The sequence below is a fragment of the Hippocampus guttulatus genome, chromosome 19 (assembly GCF_054856545.1).
Source record: "Hippocampus guttulatus isolate MCC_2025c chromosome 19, RoL_Hgut_1.0, whole genome shotgun sequence".
Classification (NCBI taxonomy): Eukaryota; Metazoa; Chordata; class Actinopteri; order Syngnathiformes; family Syngnathidae; genus Hippocampus; species Hippocampus guttulatus.
Window position 1 is genome coordinate 9,060,537 of NC_141279.1, and position 15,339 is coordinate 9,075,875.

The 15,339-nt window shown below is 46.8% G+C and overlaps 3 protein-coding genes across 5 annotated transcripts; 2 read left to right on the plus strand and 1 right to left on the minus strand.

Annotated features, from left to right (window-relative positions):
- The first annotated feature begins 56 nt into the window (after nucleotides 1-56).
- LOC147190139 (thrombospondin-1-like) lies at nucleotides 57-2,304 on the plus strand. The gene is made up of 6 exons (XM_086139073.1): nucleotides 57-526; nucleotides 605-735; nucleotides 824-961; nucleotides 1,123-1,220; nucleotides 1,349-1,488; nucleotides 1,566-2,304. Exons 1-6 carry the CDS (start codon nucleotides 208-210, stop codon nucleotides 1,571-1,573), a joined length of 834 nt encoding a protein of 277 aa, XP_085995199.1. The 5' UTR covers nucleotides 57-207; the 3' UTR covers nucleotides 1,574-2,304.
- Nucleotides 2,305-3,015: 711 nt separating this feature from the next.
- Nucleotides 3,016-6,651, plus strand: LOC147190140 (potassium channel subfamily K member 1-like). Its single transcript, XM_086139072.1, has 3 exons — nucleotides 3,016-3,392; nucleotides 4,603-5,007; nucleotides 5,420-6,651. The coding sequence occupies exons 1-3, from the start codon at nucleotides 3,056-3,058 to the stop codon at nucleotides 5,689-5,691; spliced, it is 1,014 nt and encodes a 337-aa protein (XP_085995198.1). The 5' UTR covers nucleotides 3,016-3,055; the 3' UTR covers nucleotides 5,692-6,651.
- Nucleotides 6,203-13,444, minus strand: entpd1 (ectonucleoside triphosphate diphosphohydrolase 1). Of its 3 annotated transcripts, none has more exons than XM_086139070.1 (10): nucleotides 13,270-13,444; nucleotides 10,653-10,780; nucleotides 9,900-10,017; nucleotides 9,428-9,578; nucleotides 9,103-9,262; nucleotides 8,644-8,847; nucleotides 8,065-8,322; nucleotides 7,448-7,561; nucleotides 7,199-7,336; nucleotides 6,203-6,983 (listed from the first exon to the last, which is right to left on the minus strand). In XM_086139070.1, exons 1-10 carry the CDS (start codon nucleotides 13,283-13,285, stop codon nucleotides 6,777-6,779), a joined length of 1,494 nt encoding a protein of 497 aa, XP_085995196.1. In that variant the 5' UTR covers nucleotides 13,286-13,444; the 3' UTR covers nucleotides 6,203-6,776. The 3 variants fall into 3 exon arrangements, with proteins under 3 accessions (XP_085995196.1, XP_085995197.1, XP_085995195.1); XM_086139071.1 differs by having other exon boundaries at nucleotides 11,411-13,431; XM_086139069.1 differs by having other exon boundaries at nucleotides 10,653-13,431.
- Nucleotides 13,445-15,339: the final 1,895 nt, after the last annotated feature.

The window sequence follows — 15,339 nt, forward strand, 5'->3', positions numbered from 1 at the left end:
AATTATTTATCAATCAATATCCGTTTGACTGTGTCCAACTGAACACAAATGAAGTGAAGCGACAGCTTCCCTCGATCTCTCTTTTTCTCTCTCTCTCCCCCTCTTTCAAGGTAGCTCTCTAATCTCGAGTTGCTCTCTTGTCAACCCTTTGACTTTAAGAGCCGATGTAATTCTCTGACATGCTTTGAGCATTGCAGTGCACATTTAATGAAGATTTTGGTGGGGCCTACGGGACAATGGCATGGCCTCAGAGATCTAGTCCGGCTCGTGATTGACGAGTTGATTAATGAAGAGGTTGGCGATGGCAGCGGAGACGCCTGTTTCAACGACTTCGACAACGACAACATTCCCGACGCGCTCGATCCCTGTCCGCTCAACCCCGACATCAAGTCGACAGACTTCGGCAAGTTTCAGGTGGTTCTGCTGGACCCGAAAGGCACCGCCCAGTCAGATCCGCTGTGGGTGATCCGCAGCCAGGGCACTGAGCTGCTGCAGGCCGCCAACTCGGACCCCGGCATCGCTTTGGGTCGGCCTCAGCCCGACGCCTTCAAATTCCAATCACACCATTGTAAAAATGTGAAATAATGGTCAAATGTTTGGACAGGATATGACAAATTCAACGCGGTGGACTTCAGCGTGACGTTTTACGTGAACACCAATCGGGATGAAGACTATGCCGGCATCGTCTTCGCCTATCAGTCCAGTCGATGCTTCTACGTTGTCATGTGGAAACAGGTGTGAGAGTTCGATAGCAGTCTAGCTCACTGTCTATGCTCTTCGTAGCAGCAATCAAAGCAACCACCAACTTTCTTTCTGAGAACAGGTGTCTCAGGCTCTCCAAAGAAGCCCTCCAAGGCTTTCGGAACAGCGGGGTTCTCCATTAAACTGGTCAACTCCAGCACGGGGCCCGGGAGAATACCTGCGCAACGCCCTGTGGCACACCGGCAACACCCGCAACCAGGCAGCGACTCTTTTCTAGACATTTTTACGATGGGGAATGGGTAGACGGCAAAGGGCTCATGTCAAGCCACTGAGCCGTTTTTCTCAATCGCGCCAGAAGAACGTGTGTGTTCATGCTTCAAAAGCTCCGACAAAACACGCGTGTGCTTTCTCTCCCGTCAGGTCCGGACACTGTGGCACGATCCCAACAAAACGGGATGGAAGGACTACACGGCGTACCGCATGCACCTCATCCACAGACCTAAGACGGGCTTCATCAGGTATGGAAAAATGTGATTCACACCGATGTTGTGATTGGAAACGATCGACGATAATGAGCAACGAAATGGACAAACCTTGGAGGGGAGCAAAATAAGCTTCTGCACATACGATGTTTTTCCTCGCACAGGGTGGTGGTGTACGAGTGCAGGGAGATCCTGTCGGACTCGGGCGCCGTTTACGACCACACGCTGGCCGGTGGGCGACTAGGAATGTTTGTCTTCTCCCAGGAACACGTGCTCTTCTCTGACCTCAGATACGAGTGCAGAGGTACAGAAACAAATCACCACAAATCCTGCCTCATCTTGACTTCTGAACATCTCTGCAATTTTGCTTTCCACCTTCAGATAACTGACGTTTAAGTTTGCTGGGACAAGAGAAACCATCCGCCATCATTTGGTCCATTATCCCCTTTTCTGTGTTTCAAAGGTCATTTGCTGACTTTTACAACTTCCAAGTGTAAATAACTATTTATTGCCATATGGGAATGAAAATGCATTCTTTGGCAACTGAGACCATGGGAACGTGGTATGCAGTGCCCTCTTGTGGTCACTTCGAGGCAAGATAAACTTCAATAGGTAAACTTCGCCTGCACAATCCCAAATTGCAATTCACTCGCTACTTAGCGGTTCGGATATCGTATATTTTCATTTGTGACCATAACTAAATATATCGCAGTATTACCTCGCCGTTTTGGCACCTTTTTGTGGTGTTTTTTCTAAATCCGACCAGTCAAAAAATGTCAATTTTGGGATAGCGGGGGAGAATTTGTTTGACAAAAACAGAGACCATGAAAATTAGAGCCCTCGTCGCCTATAAACATCTCGGTATTTATTCTATATTGTGCCTTTTAAAAGTTACATTTATTGGCCATTGCCACAGAATGGCGGCAAAGCACAACTTTTGACTCAGTGAACCTTTTCAACTCAGTTTAACGTAGTTTGATTGTGAGACAAAAAACTGACAATGGGTGAGGGTTTATTGTACAAGATTTGAATAATTTGGTTTTATTTTGTGGCCAAAACAAGGAGCAAGACATTGATTGGTTTGGGATGTGCAAGCACCTAATAAAGTGTCCCGTCTGTCTGTCCATTGTTGTGATTTCAAACAAACCCAGTTAAACCGGTTCCAGACGGTTGCTCGAATCGCCATGTGATGACTGAAACCGGCCTAAAATAACAAAACCAAAACTCACAAACCAAAGTGACCAGCCGTAAAGCAAGGATGCAATAATAAAAAATTGTTTTCTTGCGGTTAATAGAGTCAAATTGTCTTTTAAAATTTGCACCTGTACAGGTAAGTGACGTCTCCTCTTCCTCCTCGGTGATGTAATGAACCAGGAAAAAGTCTTCACCAGTGATGGGATTTTCGGCTCTTTTCGGTGATCCGGTTTATTTGGCTCGGCTCAGTGAAAAGAGCCGGCTCCTTTTGGCTCTCAAACAGCTCTTTGAACTTTAGATTTTCTTTTAAATATTTGACAAATTTAGCATACATTTTGATAAATGACTTGGTGAACTAAATATTGCACTCTACTGACTGCAAATAGCAACAATTATTCAGCAAAGAAATGGCTTCTTCTTATTTTATTGAACATTAAAAAAGCTCCAAACAATAAACAAGCAACAAAATTAAACTTCAACCAACAACAATCAAACATGCGGCATCATAACAAAAATAGTGAGTATTAACTGCAAAAGTTTTACTTTTGTACCGTCTCGTTCGCGACCAACACATCACTCGTCTTCACCGCCGCTCGCTCTTTCCATTTACCCCCCCCCCCCCCCCCCCCCGCGGGGGTTTTCATTTCCGCGGTGGATTTCGTGTCCATTTCCACGCTATGGGGGGCGTCTGCGCTCGCTTCGCCGAGGACCATCGGCCGGGGCTCAACTTTGTTCTGCTGGTGGTCACCTACGCCGTTTACCTGCTCGTCGGCGCCGGCATCTTCTCCGCCGTGGAGCTGCCCTACGAGGTCCGACTCCGCGATCAGCTGGAGGCGAGTCGCCGTGACTTCCTGGCCAACAATACGTGCGTGTCGGACGACAGCCTGCGCCAGCTACTGGCGCACGCGCTGGAGGCCAGCAACTACGGCGTGTCGGCGCTGGGCAAAAGTAGCCGCCGCAACTGGGACTTCATATCCTCGCTGTTCTTCACCAGCACCGTGCTGACCACCACGGGTGAGCCTTGGCGAAACTCGAGGAGCCCACTCGAGCGCTCCATTTTGGGCTCGAGCGGCGACCACACTGGAAAGGGGTGGTGTGGGGGGGGGGGGGGGGGACTCTCATGTATACAAAACCGCCACCCATCAGAGGCCATTGAATAATAATTGATCTTAAAAAAGACTAGCGATGGACGTAATGTAAACGAATATGATATTGTATTTGACCAATGATTAGGGATACATTTTGAGCTAAAATAAATGACAGTATTTTTCCCCCAATCGATCCACAACCACACACGAAATCCTTTTGAAAAGGAAAGTAAAAATAAGTGAGTGGTTGCAAAGTGATAAGTCATAACCGGGCATGTGGCTGTGTTCAGGATTAGCAATTCAAACAGTCTAGTCGGTCGTTGCTGACATTTTTGGAGTCACACCTTACGGGACAAGCCATTGGGATCTTGCCATTTGAACATGGGTGTGTAAACGTTTTACAGGCCCTGTCGGTGATACTTTTGTAAGCTTATGTTAAATTATTAATTATTTTCTTTTTTTTAGCATTATATTGTGTTACAGTTACCTATGTTGTATTCCGTTTAATAATTGCTTAAACAAGTTGATGTTGGTGCCCTGCGATTGGCTGGCAACCGATTTAGGGTGTCCCCCGCCTACTGCCCGAAGACAGCTGGGATAGGCTCCAGCACCCCCCGCGACCCTAGTGAGGATCAAGCGGTTCGGAAAATGGATGGATGGAAGTTGATGTTGATATTGTCTGATTGGCTGAAGGAAACCAGGAAGTGTTTGTGTTACCGGAAAAATATGTTCTCGTTCATCCAGATGTTCTCGTTCATCCGTTCGGAGATGCAGATGTTTTTTTCCCTTTTAATAAACTGCATTAAAGGATTCCATCTCTCCTTTTGTCGTTCGTAAAGTAGAGCTATCCAATAAAAACAACAAACCCCTCAACTTCCACGTTTTATGGAGAAAGGAGGTTTAGAGGCGAAAATGGTCCCAAAACGCAACATTTGTTTTAAGTGATAAGAGAGTCAGTTAAAGGTCAAAGCAATTTTTTAATGGTTTTTTTATGGTTCTCTAATGTGATGTATGACATTTATTAACAACCACACACTGCCCAGTTTTGAAGGCCTTGTATAACTTGTTCATCAAGTTGACTGAGCGAGTGAGCTTCCACTTTTAAGTCATATGGTAACAGTTGCGTTTGTGTCTAGGTTACGGCCATACCGTTCCTCTGTCGGACGAAGGGAAGGCCTTCTGCATCATCTACTCGGTGGTGGGAATCCCCCTGACCCTCTTCTTCCTCTCTGCCGTGGTGCAGAGGATCATGGTGGTGGTCACCCGCCGTCCCCTCGCCCACTTCCCGCGCCGCTGGGCCGTGTCCAAGGCCAAGTTCGCCGCCGCCCACGCGGCGGCCCTCATCGTGGTGGTGACCCTTGTGGTCCTCATCATCCCGGCGTGTATCTTCTTCACCGTGGAGCAGGACTGGAACTTTCTGGAGTCCCTCTACTTCTGCTTCATCTCCTTGACCACCATCGGGCTCGGAGATTACGTCCCGGGAGAGACTCAGAATACGGAGGACGACCGTCACCGGGACCTCTACAAGCTGGTCATCACTTGTAAGGCCACGCGTCACCGCTGCAATCAAGCATTTGAAAAGACCTTCTTTTTTGGGGGTTGTTATTGTGCCTGGGGCCCCAAAGCCAATTCTTATTTTACGAATGAGTCGTTGAACTGTGAGGCGGAGCCTCATTTAGTCAGGTCATAGGTCAATTTCTCACCGATTTGGGCTATTTACAGGCCAATCTGTTGAGACAAAGGAAATCATGGAAATAGAAGTCCATCAGAAAAACTTGATTAGCTTCAGATCAGGGTTCTATCAATTCGTTTTATTTGTTTAGAGGATTTTTATTAAATCTACTACTTTTGTGGCCTCCATAGTTCAACGACTGCTTATATTAACAAAATGGTTGCTAACAGGTTTTATTATTAAGTTTTTCACTAAAGTGTGTGCGCGTGGGCGTGTTTCAGTGTATCTGCTGATGGGTCTGGTGTGCAATCTGGTGCTGATGGAGACGTGCGTGGAGCTGCCACAGATGAAGCGCCTGCGCCAGCGCTTTTACCGGGACGACCTGCGCGAGCTGGACTCCGAGACGGCCAACATCATCGAGCGGGAACACACCGCCGACGCGTCTGACCACGTCATCCCGTCTGTTTCGGAGCACACCGACACCGTGCGGGACGGCGGCAGGCCGGCGGTGCCGTACATGCTTGCGCCCAGCCTCAACGGGAAGCTCAACTAGCACGATGGAAAATGGTTACCTGCTGTGCAATGGGCGGAGTTTACATGTTCTTTGAGGGACCGGCTGAAATGGACCTTTCTGTTGCTCGGATTCATGGCAATGTGGTCTTTTGACGTGGAAATGGATAGCGAGCGGAACACTTGACTTGAGGTAACAGGCTAGGAAATGCTTTTCACAAATCTGATAAGGTGTTGGAAAAGCACTGTGATTTTTTTTATTTTTTCCCTTGTCAGAATTTTCCCTCCTGATAAGAGCTGGGGCGTGAATGCCAAGGAAGGGCTGCTAAGTTCCCGCTTCCTGTCAAAACGGGGGCTGGTAGAGCAAGTGCGCCATGACACTACCTCGTATTCCAAAACACCGACCTGCACGTTGTAGCCTGACATCACTTCATTTACCAACCAGAAATATGACCAAGTGGTACTCCATTGACAGCACACCTCTGCCAAGAGGTTGCCAAGATTCTGCATGAGTTACTGAAAAGCAAGGCAAAAAAAGCAGTCTTACAATGTCGCACTGTTAAACCAAATAGGTCTACTTTAGTCAGAAACAAAGTGCAAAATCATTTCCTTAAAAGTGTGGCTGATAAAAACACACGATTCCAATAACCAAAGTCAGTTTTACAGCTTAGTTTCGACAAGAGGTAGTGAGGAACATTGTTGTGTAAATCCAAAACTGTGACTAACTTTGCAAAGGCACATTGTTTTTCATGTGCAATATGGATTTGAACACAAGAGGGCAACATATTTATGCTCTCAACGAGGTAGTGCTGGACAATCGATGCACTTCCATAGCTTGAAAATAACATCTTGTTTTGTTCACCACAGAAATCTGATTTACGAAATGAAATTGATCCCACCCTTGAAGCAATTAACTTTTGTATCCTGTACGGCTCACTTAACCTGCTCAAAACAAAGCCACATATACTGTTTTGTACATTACATGGATCTGTCCCCCCCCCCCCCCCAAAAAAAAAAGGATTAAAATACTTATTAGGAATCAGTGTGTGTATAAACGGTGGGCTATTTGATTTGTACAGCCATATATTCATGTACAGGTTCATGTGTAGTCCTTTGAAGGGCGGGCGGCTATACGACGCGGGGCCGCTTGGAGCAGCTCGGCCTGATGGCGTGCGCGATGAACAAGAAGAGAACCACGAGTAAGATGACGATGACCATGACAATGACCACGTAGCCGGCGTAGGGCAGCGGCGGTTCGTTGGGAGCCTCGGCTGGAATCATGTTGGTCAGGTTGAGCATGTACCCCAGAGTCCAGCCCGCGTCACTTCCTTTGATCTGGGAAGCACACGATGGATAAGTGATCTCATCAGCACGCTTTTGAGGATGCTCTCTTTTTTTTCACCACCACAGTAATCAAACATTTTATCCAGATGAGACTAAGGGGAGCATGAAAATGGGGCGCTGCTGCAAAAATGGAGATTACATATTCTATGGTTATTTACAAAGGGCCGGGATACATTTTATCCAAGAGGAGAATAAGGGCAACGTACCTTGTGTATGAATTTGATGTTGGAGTAGATCTCGGAGGTGAAGTTGTATCCATCCGTCAGCAGCGTGAGGAGGTAGGTGCCGGCAAAGCAGTACCCCACCAAATACTTCAGTTTGATGCCTGGATTCTGCTGCTTCACCTGGGTGTAAAAGTGTGTGTCTACATTATATATATATATATATATCCACACATATACAGAGAGTGAGGAGACACACACACACACAGGCAGTATATATGGCATATAGCTAACCTGCTGCCAGGGTGTGGCGCAAAAGCGTGCTATCCTTTCCTTGACTGTGTCCAAAGGGATGGACGTGTCTGTGAGGTTGAAGAAGTCCATGATGTAGTAGTAAGCTGAGAACGCCTACCATCACACACAAGACACCAACAAAATATTAAAAAGCATAATCACTGCTACAATGACTTACATTCAAAATCCATTTTTATAATCATGTGCTAAGTTGCAAATGTATAGTGCAATATATCATCATTTTCACAGCAGGACTTTGGCTTTATTTGAGCTAATTCATTTGATAGGAATTTGAGATTTTTTTTCACGTCACTCCATATTTTAGCATGTTGGCTAAAGACTGATATAAATCTTTGGTGAATGCTAACATCTCTGTCAAAAAAAAAAATAATCAAGGAGACGTAAAAGAATGGATGCCAACTGTGGTTTGGGGCTGATTTGCATTCTCAGGACCTAGACATTGCTCAATAAAATCCTAAAGTTTACCAAGAAATTTCACAGCAGAATTTAGAACCAACTGTCAGCCAAATGAAGCCTAACCGGAACATTTTCTAGATTTCTATCAGTTTGTCCATTGCCATGTTTACACATTGTGCTCGTCTCCAGAGCCTCCTTACCCCAAAACCCCCCTGCAGAGGTGGCTGGTAGACCCCGTTCAAGGAGCACTGGCTATATTTGCATTGGCTGAAGTTGAAGAGGCTCCGGACTACGTCCTGACATTGTTGGAAGTTTCCTATTCCCGTGTGCTGGAAAAATGCGGGGGCTCCCTGAGGCTTCCTGTCCGACACACAGGGGCTGTCATAGAGCTTCGAGTACTCCTTGGTTTCGACGTATTCAGGGTGGAAGCACGGGTCCTTTATCGCTTGGGGACCTGACTGGGGGAGGACGAGGAATGGAAGTGAAAATCATCCAAAACAAAAATAAGGTCTCTTGACAAAAGTAACTTTTTTTGGGAACCATTATTGTTCGGTGAAAATCCGACTCGACTCGGCAAAACCTGACTTTTTTTTCCAACATTCTTTTTATCTTAGAGCTAAAAAAATAATAATAATAAAATAAATTCTTGTATAAACAATTCCCAGTGCTCAAAATAAAATCGATGACTAAAATGAACCAAAAATGAGCCATGCCTCTGACCTTACAAGTCTTATGAATGAATGCAAAAAAAAAAAGTAAGGAGCTGAAAGGGCGTCTACCTGAGTTTGGTGCGCCAGCGCCATTTTGAGGGCCTGATCCTTCCCGTAGCACAGGAAGCTGTGTGTGTAAAGGTTGTAGTCGTTTCCGTATAGCCGGAAGGTCACTGAGTTGCCTGGCGACTCGCTGCCGTCAAACATTTTGGACACAAAGCTGATCTGGGTGGACGCCCCGCCGAGGTCCAGGGCCCCTGTGGTCTTCAGACCCTGCAGTCGTGCACACACAGAAGCAGCAAAGTCAGATGTGCGGCAGAACTTGGCCAATAAACAACAAACGAGATCCACAAACATGACAGCCATGACTGAGTAACTAATCACGAACCACATGTGAACACATGTAGTAGCAATTACGCAATAAAAGCTACGACTTAATCTGGTGACTTTTTTTTTCTAGTGCTCGAGAAATGTTTTTCTTCCCCTCTGCAAAAGTAACTGGACTTCAACGAGGACTTGCGTCAGGACCTGTTTGAGGCGGTCGTCCAAGTAGTTGACAGTGACCCATCCGAAGGCGCCCTCCTCCTGGCCGCTGAGGATCCTGGCGCCCTGGTAGGAGAACGGGAAGGTCTGCAGGGTCTCCGACACGGCCCGGAACACCTCATCGGATGCCGAGCTGTTCTGTAAACTACGCACAAACAAACTAATGCGTTAGTTTCCATCGATCGATGGCTGGTTAATCATTTCGTGTGAAAGATTTGAAAAACTACAGGGCCTCCTTCACATTCACAGGAAAGCAGCAAAATTGACAGCGGGGGACATTCCTGCCTGAACGGATGGCGTCCTTCCTTACTCGAGCAATCTCATCCCGGCGGTGGCTCCCAAGTAGAGGGGCGTCTGGGCGTGTCGCTTCTTGGGAATGTTCTTCTCGGCCTCCCGCATGCACTCCCGCAAGGCCTGGCCGGCCTTCCACGGCGTCCCCGCGTAGCTGGAGATACCTGGACCTGCCAACGCGGAAAGTTCACATTCATGTTTTAGTTCAAGTCAAGTCAGCGCGCTGCTACAACTGCTTGAGCATCTTCGTAATTTTTTTTTTACCTTAAAATTGATATTAAGGTGACCAAAATTACTGTCGAAAGGGCATAGAACCATTGGAGATGCTGTATTGGGCCATTTTACCCAATGCTATTTTCCTTTTGAGTTAATTTTTTTTTTTTAATCGCCCAACAACAGTCAATTCTAACCCGAGTGAAAGTACCAAAAATGGTTTTGAAATGTAAACAAACCCTCCTAAGCAGCGATGCGTGAAAAGTGCGTCGGCCTACCCTTGACATTGCAGGAGTGTTTCTGCTCAGCTCGCCCTGTGTTGTTGTCCTTCTCGGCGGGCCACTCGTAAATGAAGACAGTCGTGTGCGACGAGCCGGCGTCCAGTACAATCCCATACTGTTGGGGGGGGGGGAATAAATTCCCGCTGAAAACATCTTCTGAATGTGTGCTTGTCGGGGGAGTGGTGGCGGGATGCGCTGATACTTCGAAGCGTGACTAATGATTCATTGAGCATTTGCAGACACGCAGATAAACAGTTTAGTGCAACTGCAAGTGTTTACTTAAACAGCTTCGGGGTTGCTAATGTAGACCAGATGTGACGCCAGGGATTGTCAAGTCATGACATCATCAGCCATTATAGCTCTCTTTATTTTGTTTTACATGCTACTCAACAGTCTGAAGTTGTATTGCAACTAAACTGGACGCTTCCCTTGGCAACTTGGCGGCCGCGTGGCTCACTGGCCAGGAAAGGGACTTCACACAAGGGTTAAGAATATACCACGTGGTCAATAAAAGATACATGGAGCTAAAAAAAAAAAAAAAAGTTATTGTCACTTGTCACTATGAATTCATATGGACCCAATCTGGTGTACAAATGCCAGAAAAGTAATGCAAAACCTGCCAGATTAAGATCCGACCTTAGCATCCAGCATTAATTCCACAATTTTACGGGTACTCTGCATGAACTATAAAAGACAAGACGATGACGACGCTTAGCACTTGTTCATAAGTGGTAGACGTTACCATCTTACCTTGTACTTTTGTGGCAGGGGCATGTTCTGGACCACCAAGACCACCACCAGGGCGACCACGGCGACCACGGCAATCACCGCCACAATCACAATCCCGGACTTGTGCCACGGGTTCTTCTCCTTCATGACTGGGGGTGGGGGCGGTGCATCACCAGACGGAGAGGAAGCAGAGGTCAGAGGGTACAAAAAAGGAGAAGTTAGCATTAGCACTAAACCAGCTCGCGCCCAGATGCGCCTGTGCGTGCCTGCAAATTTTGGAGCCGAGTCACCAAAAGAGAGGAAGCGGGCAGACTGTGCATCCCCTCATAAGAATTTGACAGGATTTAATTTGGTGGTTGCGTCATTGATATGATAGTGTTTGAAGTGACGCCATGTATATGAAATCCCACAAAATAATTGATGTATTATGTAACACAAAATTCTATTGAAATCATGGGATCGTTTGCTTTGAACGAACCGAGGCATTGAGCTCTTTTTTTCGTCCCAAATGAATGCAAGTAAATTCTTAAAAGCGGATGTTGAGTTGACACACGGTTGTTAAACATGAACAGAAAAGGTTACGCCTGCTATATTTTTTTACCATGCCAAGAAACACGCCGGATTTCCACGTCTTTCCCGTGTGTTTAGGGCTTTCCGACTGTTTACTGATGGGGAAAGGCACACCCGTACACACACACACGCATATAGCCGGTGTGCTGTTTGCACAAGGAGGAGAAAAAAAAAAAACTGAGAAAGATGAGAAAGTGTCGCTTCCTTACCTGCTTTGTTGACTCAAGTCAAGTGAAAGAAAAGCGAGAGAAGGTTAGAGCCCTCCACCATGACAAGTGGCCACTGTGTGTGCGTGTGAGTGAGTTTGGAATGGACAACCCGCCGCCTTCCTCAAGGTTTCCATGGCGACACCTTCACCCCCGCCAACCAATGAGAGCAGCCGTGCCTGCGCGGAGGAAGCGGGGGACTCCCTTGTTTGGCTCTTGTTTAGCACCCAGATGATGTCATCAAACTGTGACGGATCGGGATCCCCTGCCCGTCTCCCTCTGTGTGTGCGTGCGTGTGTGTGACTAGCCTGCAAATTTGTGGAGCCATTCATAAAAGCGCTCTTTTGTTTCCTCCATTTTTTTTCTACGCAAGTTCCTCCCCAGTACATCCAGCGTGCACTGAAAAGTGAGCAATGCCACAACTTTTGAGTAAGTCCTAATTATTCATAAATGCTAATGTCAGCTGCAATTTTATGTCACCCCCTCTACAAAACGGTAGAGGGGGTGGGCAAAACTGTGAGAGTGCTGCTTGCTGATTGGAATTGGCGTCATTTGGCCTTGATGAAACTAACTTTGTATTACTAATTTTGAGGGAGGGAGGCGGTGGGAAAAAAAAATTGTGGCTACTTTGAATGCACCAAATTCGAAATCTGCCGGGACCTAAGAGGAAGTTTGGCGACGGCAAGAAGAAGAGGAGATGTGAAGAAAGGGGAAATGAGAAGAGCAAGAGGTCAAGTGTGTCACAAGGTCCCCCGCCCCCAAGTCAAGTCAGACGCTGCATGGAGGTTTATTTAGGGCAGGACACCACTGTGAAACTTTGAAAGAAAGAAAAAAAACCGGTCCTGATATCAGGAAGTCACACACTGCAGACGGTCTGCCTGCGGTTCTTTACACATTTGCAGGTTCATCAAGAAAGATTGTCAAATCGTTCGACGGTTTTACGTACATGAACTCAGTGCACTCACTCAAGTCATGCCTCGCTTTGCCACGCTCATCAGCGAAATGGCCTTCATATGCTTGGGCCCTCCCCCAAAAACCCCACAGTTGTTTTGTCATCTATTTCTGCTTCCACACCAAAGCGTCAAAGCAATCCATTTTTAGCACAGCAGTTTGAATCAACGATGACGAACCTAAAAGGGTCGATGACAGAATGGATGCACGCTAGATGGACAGATCAGTGCACAGACTGATGGGAAGGCAGAGAGAGACTTTGATGGCAGATGGATGGGTAGATGAATGGATGGATGCGAGACTGGAAGATGGGCAGACAAATTGGTCCATGTATCGAGGCACATAGAAAAGCCTGTAGGTGACCGTTGGAAGGAACAAAATGGCTCCATAGACTGGTGGATGGCAGACAGATGGAAGAAGAAAATATTTGCCCCACCTGCCCCCAGCTCTCCTCCGCAACAATAAATAACATTTGTCTGTAAAATTGTTATCCGTGAGCCTAACATTAAAGAAACCCAAAACAAAATACAAATCAACGCGCAAAGAATAACGGCAAAAACAGCAACAACAAAACAGCTTTGCGCTCACACTCATAGCAGCGCCACTGCCACCTACTGCAGTGGGTGTGCAGTGGCACTTTCTTTTCGTGAAGAGGAAAAAAAAAACAAATGTGACTTTTTTCCCCACTCAGCAAGTACAAAATCACAAGTGCGACCGTGACTAAAACTAACACACAGGCGCGCACACACACCCAGCATGGTCAAGCAATTATCTGATTGATTTAACAAAAGCTGGCCATTAACTCAGCCGCACACACACACACACACACACACACACACACACACACACACACACTGCACCTGTTTTCACACAGACCTCCTTGTGTTTGTCTGTGTTATCAGTGCACTCACCTCTTTGTGCAGACATCTCAGCAGCAACACAATTGTGTGTCTATCCCCTTCTCTCGCTCTTTTAAAGCCTCTCTCTCTCTCTCTCTCACGACTTCCTCTTCCTGTCTCTCACTCTCTCGCTCACTCTCTCACATGCACTTGCTGCTCAACCCCCTCCTTCTTCCTCAGACAGACCCTACACCTTCATCCCCACCCTCATTTCCTCAACTTTCCATCTGCTTCTGCTCCGCCCCCCTCCCCCACCCCCTCCCCGCTTTCACTGTCTTTCTCTGTAAAAGGTGGCACACACATCGAGGCACCAAAATCCTGGAAAGCGAAGGACATCATCAGCCTTATCACCGCCCATTTAAAATGGAAGTGGGAGGCGGGGGGTGGGCGCAGTGTGACTTGTTATGCAACTAAATTCCAGTCCAATGGGAAAAACCTTGAGTCCACGGCCATATCAAGGTCCGCAGGAACTTCGAGGGTTCCGGGCTTGTTTGTGACAATGCGCTTCATTGTCATGTGAAGCGAGCTGTGGGACTGTATAATAATAAAAAAATTTAAAAAGAACATTTTTCTCGCATGGGGCATATCTAACAATGGCACTTTGGTGGGGGGGAAAAAAAAACATCGTGTGTCAACAGGAATACGATGGTGGGGCTGTGCCCTAGCAAACCAGTAGAGGGGCAGTGTTAGGGCACACTGGGAGGGCAAATCGTCAATTTCTCCCTCCATCAATGCAATCGAAGTCATAGTTTTGACCACATTTTACAGAGTGAGGCCTGTTTAACCCAAGCTCAACAAAGTGAGAGCATTTGGGATTCATTTTTGTAAGCCACGGAATCGACAAATTTCCCATCAGGCGTTTTAACTTGAGCCTGTTTATTTTTGATGACAATCCAAATATTTGAGAGCGGGTTTGAAGGCATTTTAAATGTCAAAGCCATCTAATCAGTACGCGCACACATGCAAAAAAGTGTTTTCCCGACTTGCCCCGTTAGCTTGCAATACAGTACAAACAGGAGCGGCCATTTTATACCAAGACGAGAAGACGACGCGTGAGAATATCTCAATGAAACATTTCACAACAGCGGGTGAAGAAGTGATGGAGTGTGGGTAGAACTTAACTGGCCTGCTGTATGATGACTGACGAGTGCGCGTCCGTCACGTGAGCGCACCAGGTGTCAGTGGTGTTTTGAAGGAAAAAAAGTCAAATGCGACCTGTGAAAAGGTGCATTGAAACAAAATGTGCTCATCTGAAGCTGCATTGGCAAACTCACCGTTTAGTCCGGAGCCGCTTTAGATTTGCACATTCGGCCGCAATGTCAAGGCGACGCCACACGTCTCCCCGGATCTCCTCTTTTCAGTTCTGATTTGATGTGTGACATGTCAGAAGCCTTGGGGGAGGTCTGAATGTGTTCAAGCGACCCCGGGAAGGCTTGTCAGACTCACTTGGTGTTTGCTGCCGACGGTGCCACAATAAGAGCATCTGTCTTAAGATCCTAGTATCACCTAACAAAAATTAATATCACATAAAATATTCATATCGCATTACGAGGGCAATGTACTTTCCTTTGCACTAAAAGCTAAAAAATGTAATTACAGAACAGATCATATGTATCTGCTACGGAGCAGAACGCTACTGATAGCTCCCACACTTCTGGGAAGTCGTGACAGGGCTTCCCGAAACTTGGACCACGACTTGTTTCGCATTAGGCCCCGCCTACATAATTAGTCATGAGTCAGTCAACGTGTCACTTCGTCCAGGCATCATCTGCGACTGCCGGCGAAGGTAGCAAAATGCGCGTTCACGTCAGAGTTCCTCAGGGTTCGATCGAGGTTGCAAATGTTCGCATAGCGTCCGCAAAGCCCCCCTTTTTTTTTTCCTTGCTGCGAGAACATTTTTGAATATGTTCAAAATTCCCTTGCAGCAAGAAAAGTCTGCAAGCGGCTGGGAAACATCTGCGACCATGAACAAACCCTGACAAATCTGAGAAGCCACTTTACTCGCTCTGCGGGAGCCGCGCCGCAGCATGTCGCCTGAAGAACCAAAGTCGGGATGTCCCCCCCCCCCCCCTTTTATTTATT

What these genes read in the sequence shown, in the direction of transcription:
- LOC147190139 (XM_086139073.1), top strand. Translation starts at nt 208, where the DNA reads ATGAAGATTTTGGTGGGGCCTACGGGACAATGGCATGGCCTCAGAGAT. An exon ending in GGACCCCGGCATCGCTTTGG is followed by an intron (nt 527 to 604) that starts GTCGGCCTCAGC and finishes ATGTTTGGACAG; the next exon opens with GATATGACAAATTCAACGCG. An exon ending in CCGGCAACACCCGCAACCAG is followed by an intron (nt 962 to 1,122) that starts GCAGCGACTCTT and finishes CTCTCCCGTCAG; the next exon opens with GTCCGGACACTGTGGCACGA.
- entpd1 (XM_086139069.1), bottom strand. Translation starts at nt 10,856, where the DNA reads ATGCTAACTTCTCCTTTTTTGTACCCTCTGACCTCTGCTTCCTCTCCG. An exon ending in TGGACGACCGCCTCAAACAG is followed by an intron (nt 8,848 to 9,102) that starts GTCCTGACGCAA and finishes GCACGACTGCAG; the next exon opens with GGTCTGAAGACCACAGGGGC. An exon ending in ACATCAAATTCATACACAAG is followed by an intron (nt 6,984 to 7,198) that starts GTACGTTGCCCT and finishes TGTGCTTCCCAG; the next exon opens with ATCAAAGGAAGTGACGCGGG.
- LOC147190140 (XM_086139072.1), top strand. Translation starts at nt 3,056, where the DNA reads ATGGGGGGCGTCTGCGCTCGCTTCGCCGAGGACCATCGGCCGGGGCTC. An exon ending in CACCGTGCTGACCACCACGG is followed by an intron (nt 3,393 to 4,602) that starts GTGAGCCTTGGC and finishes GTTTGTGTCTAG; the next exon opens with GTTACGGCCATACCGTTCCT. An exon ending in CTACAAGCTGGTCATCACTT is followed by an intron (nt 5,008 to 5,419) that starts GTAAGGCCACGC and finishes GGCGTGTTTCAG; the next exon opens with TGTATCTGCTGATGGGTCTG.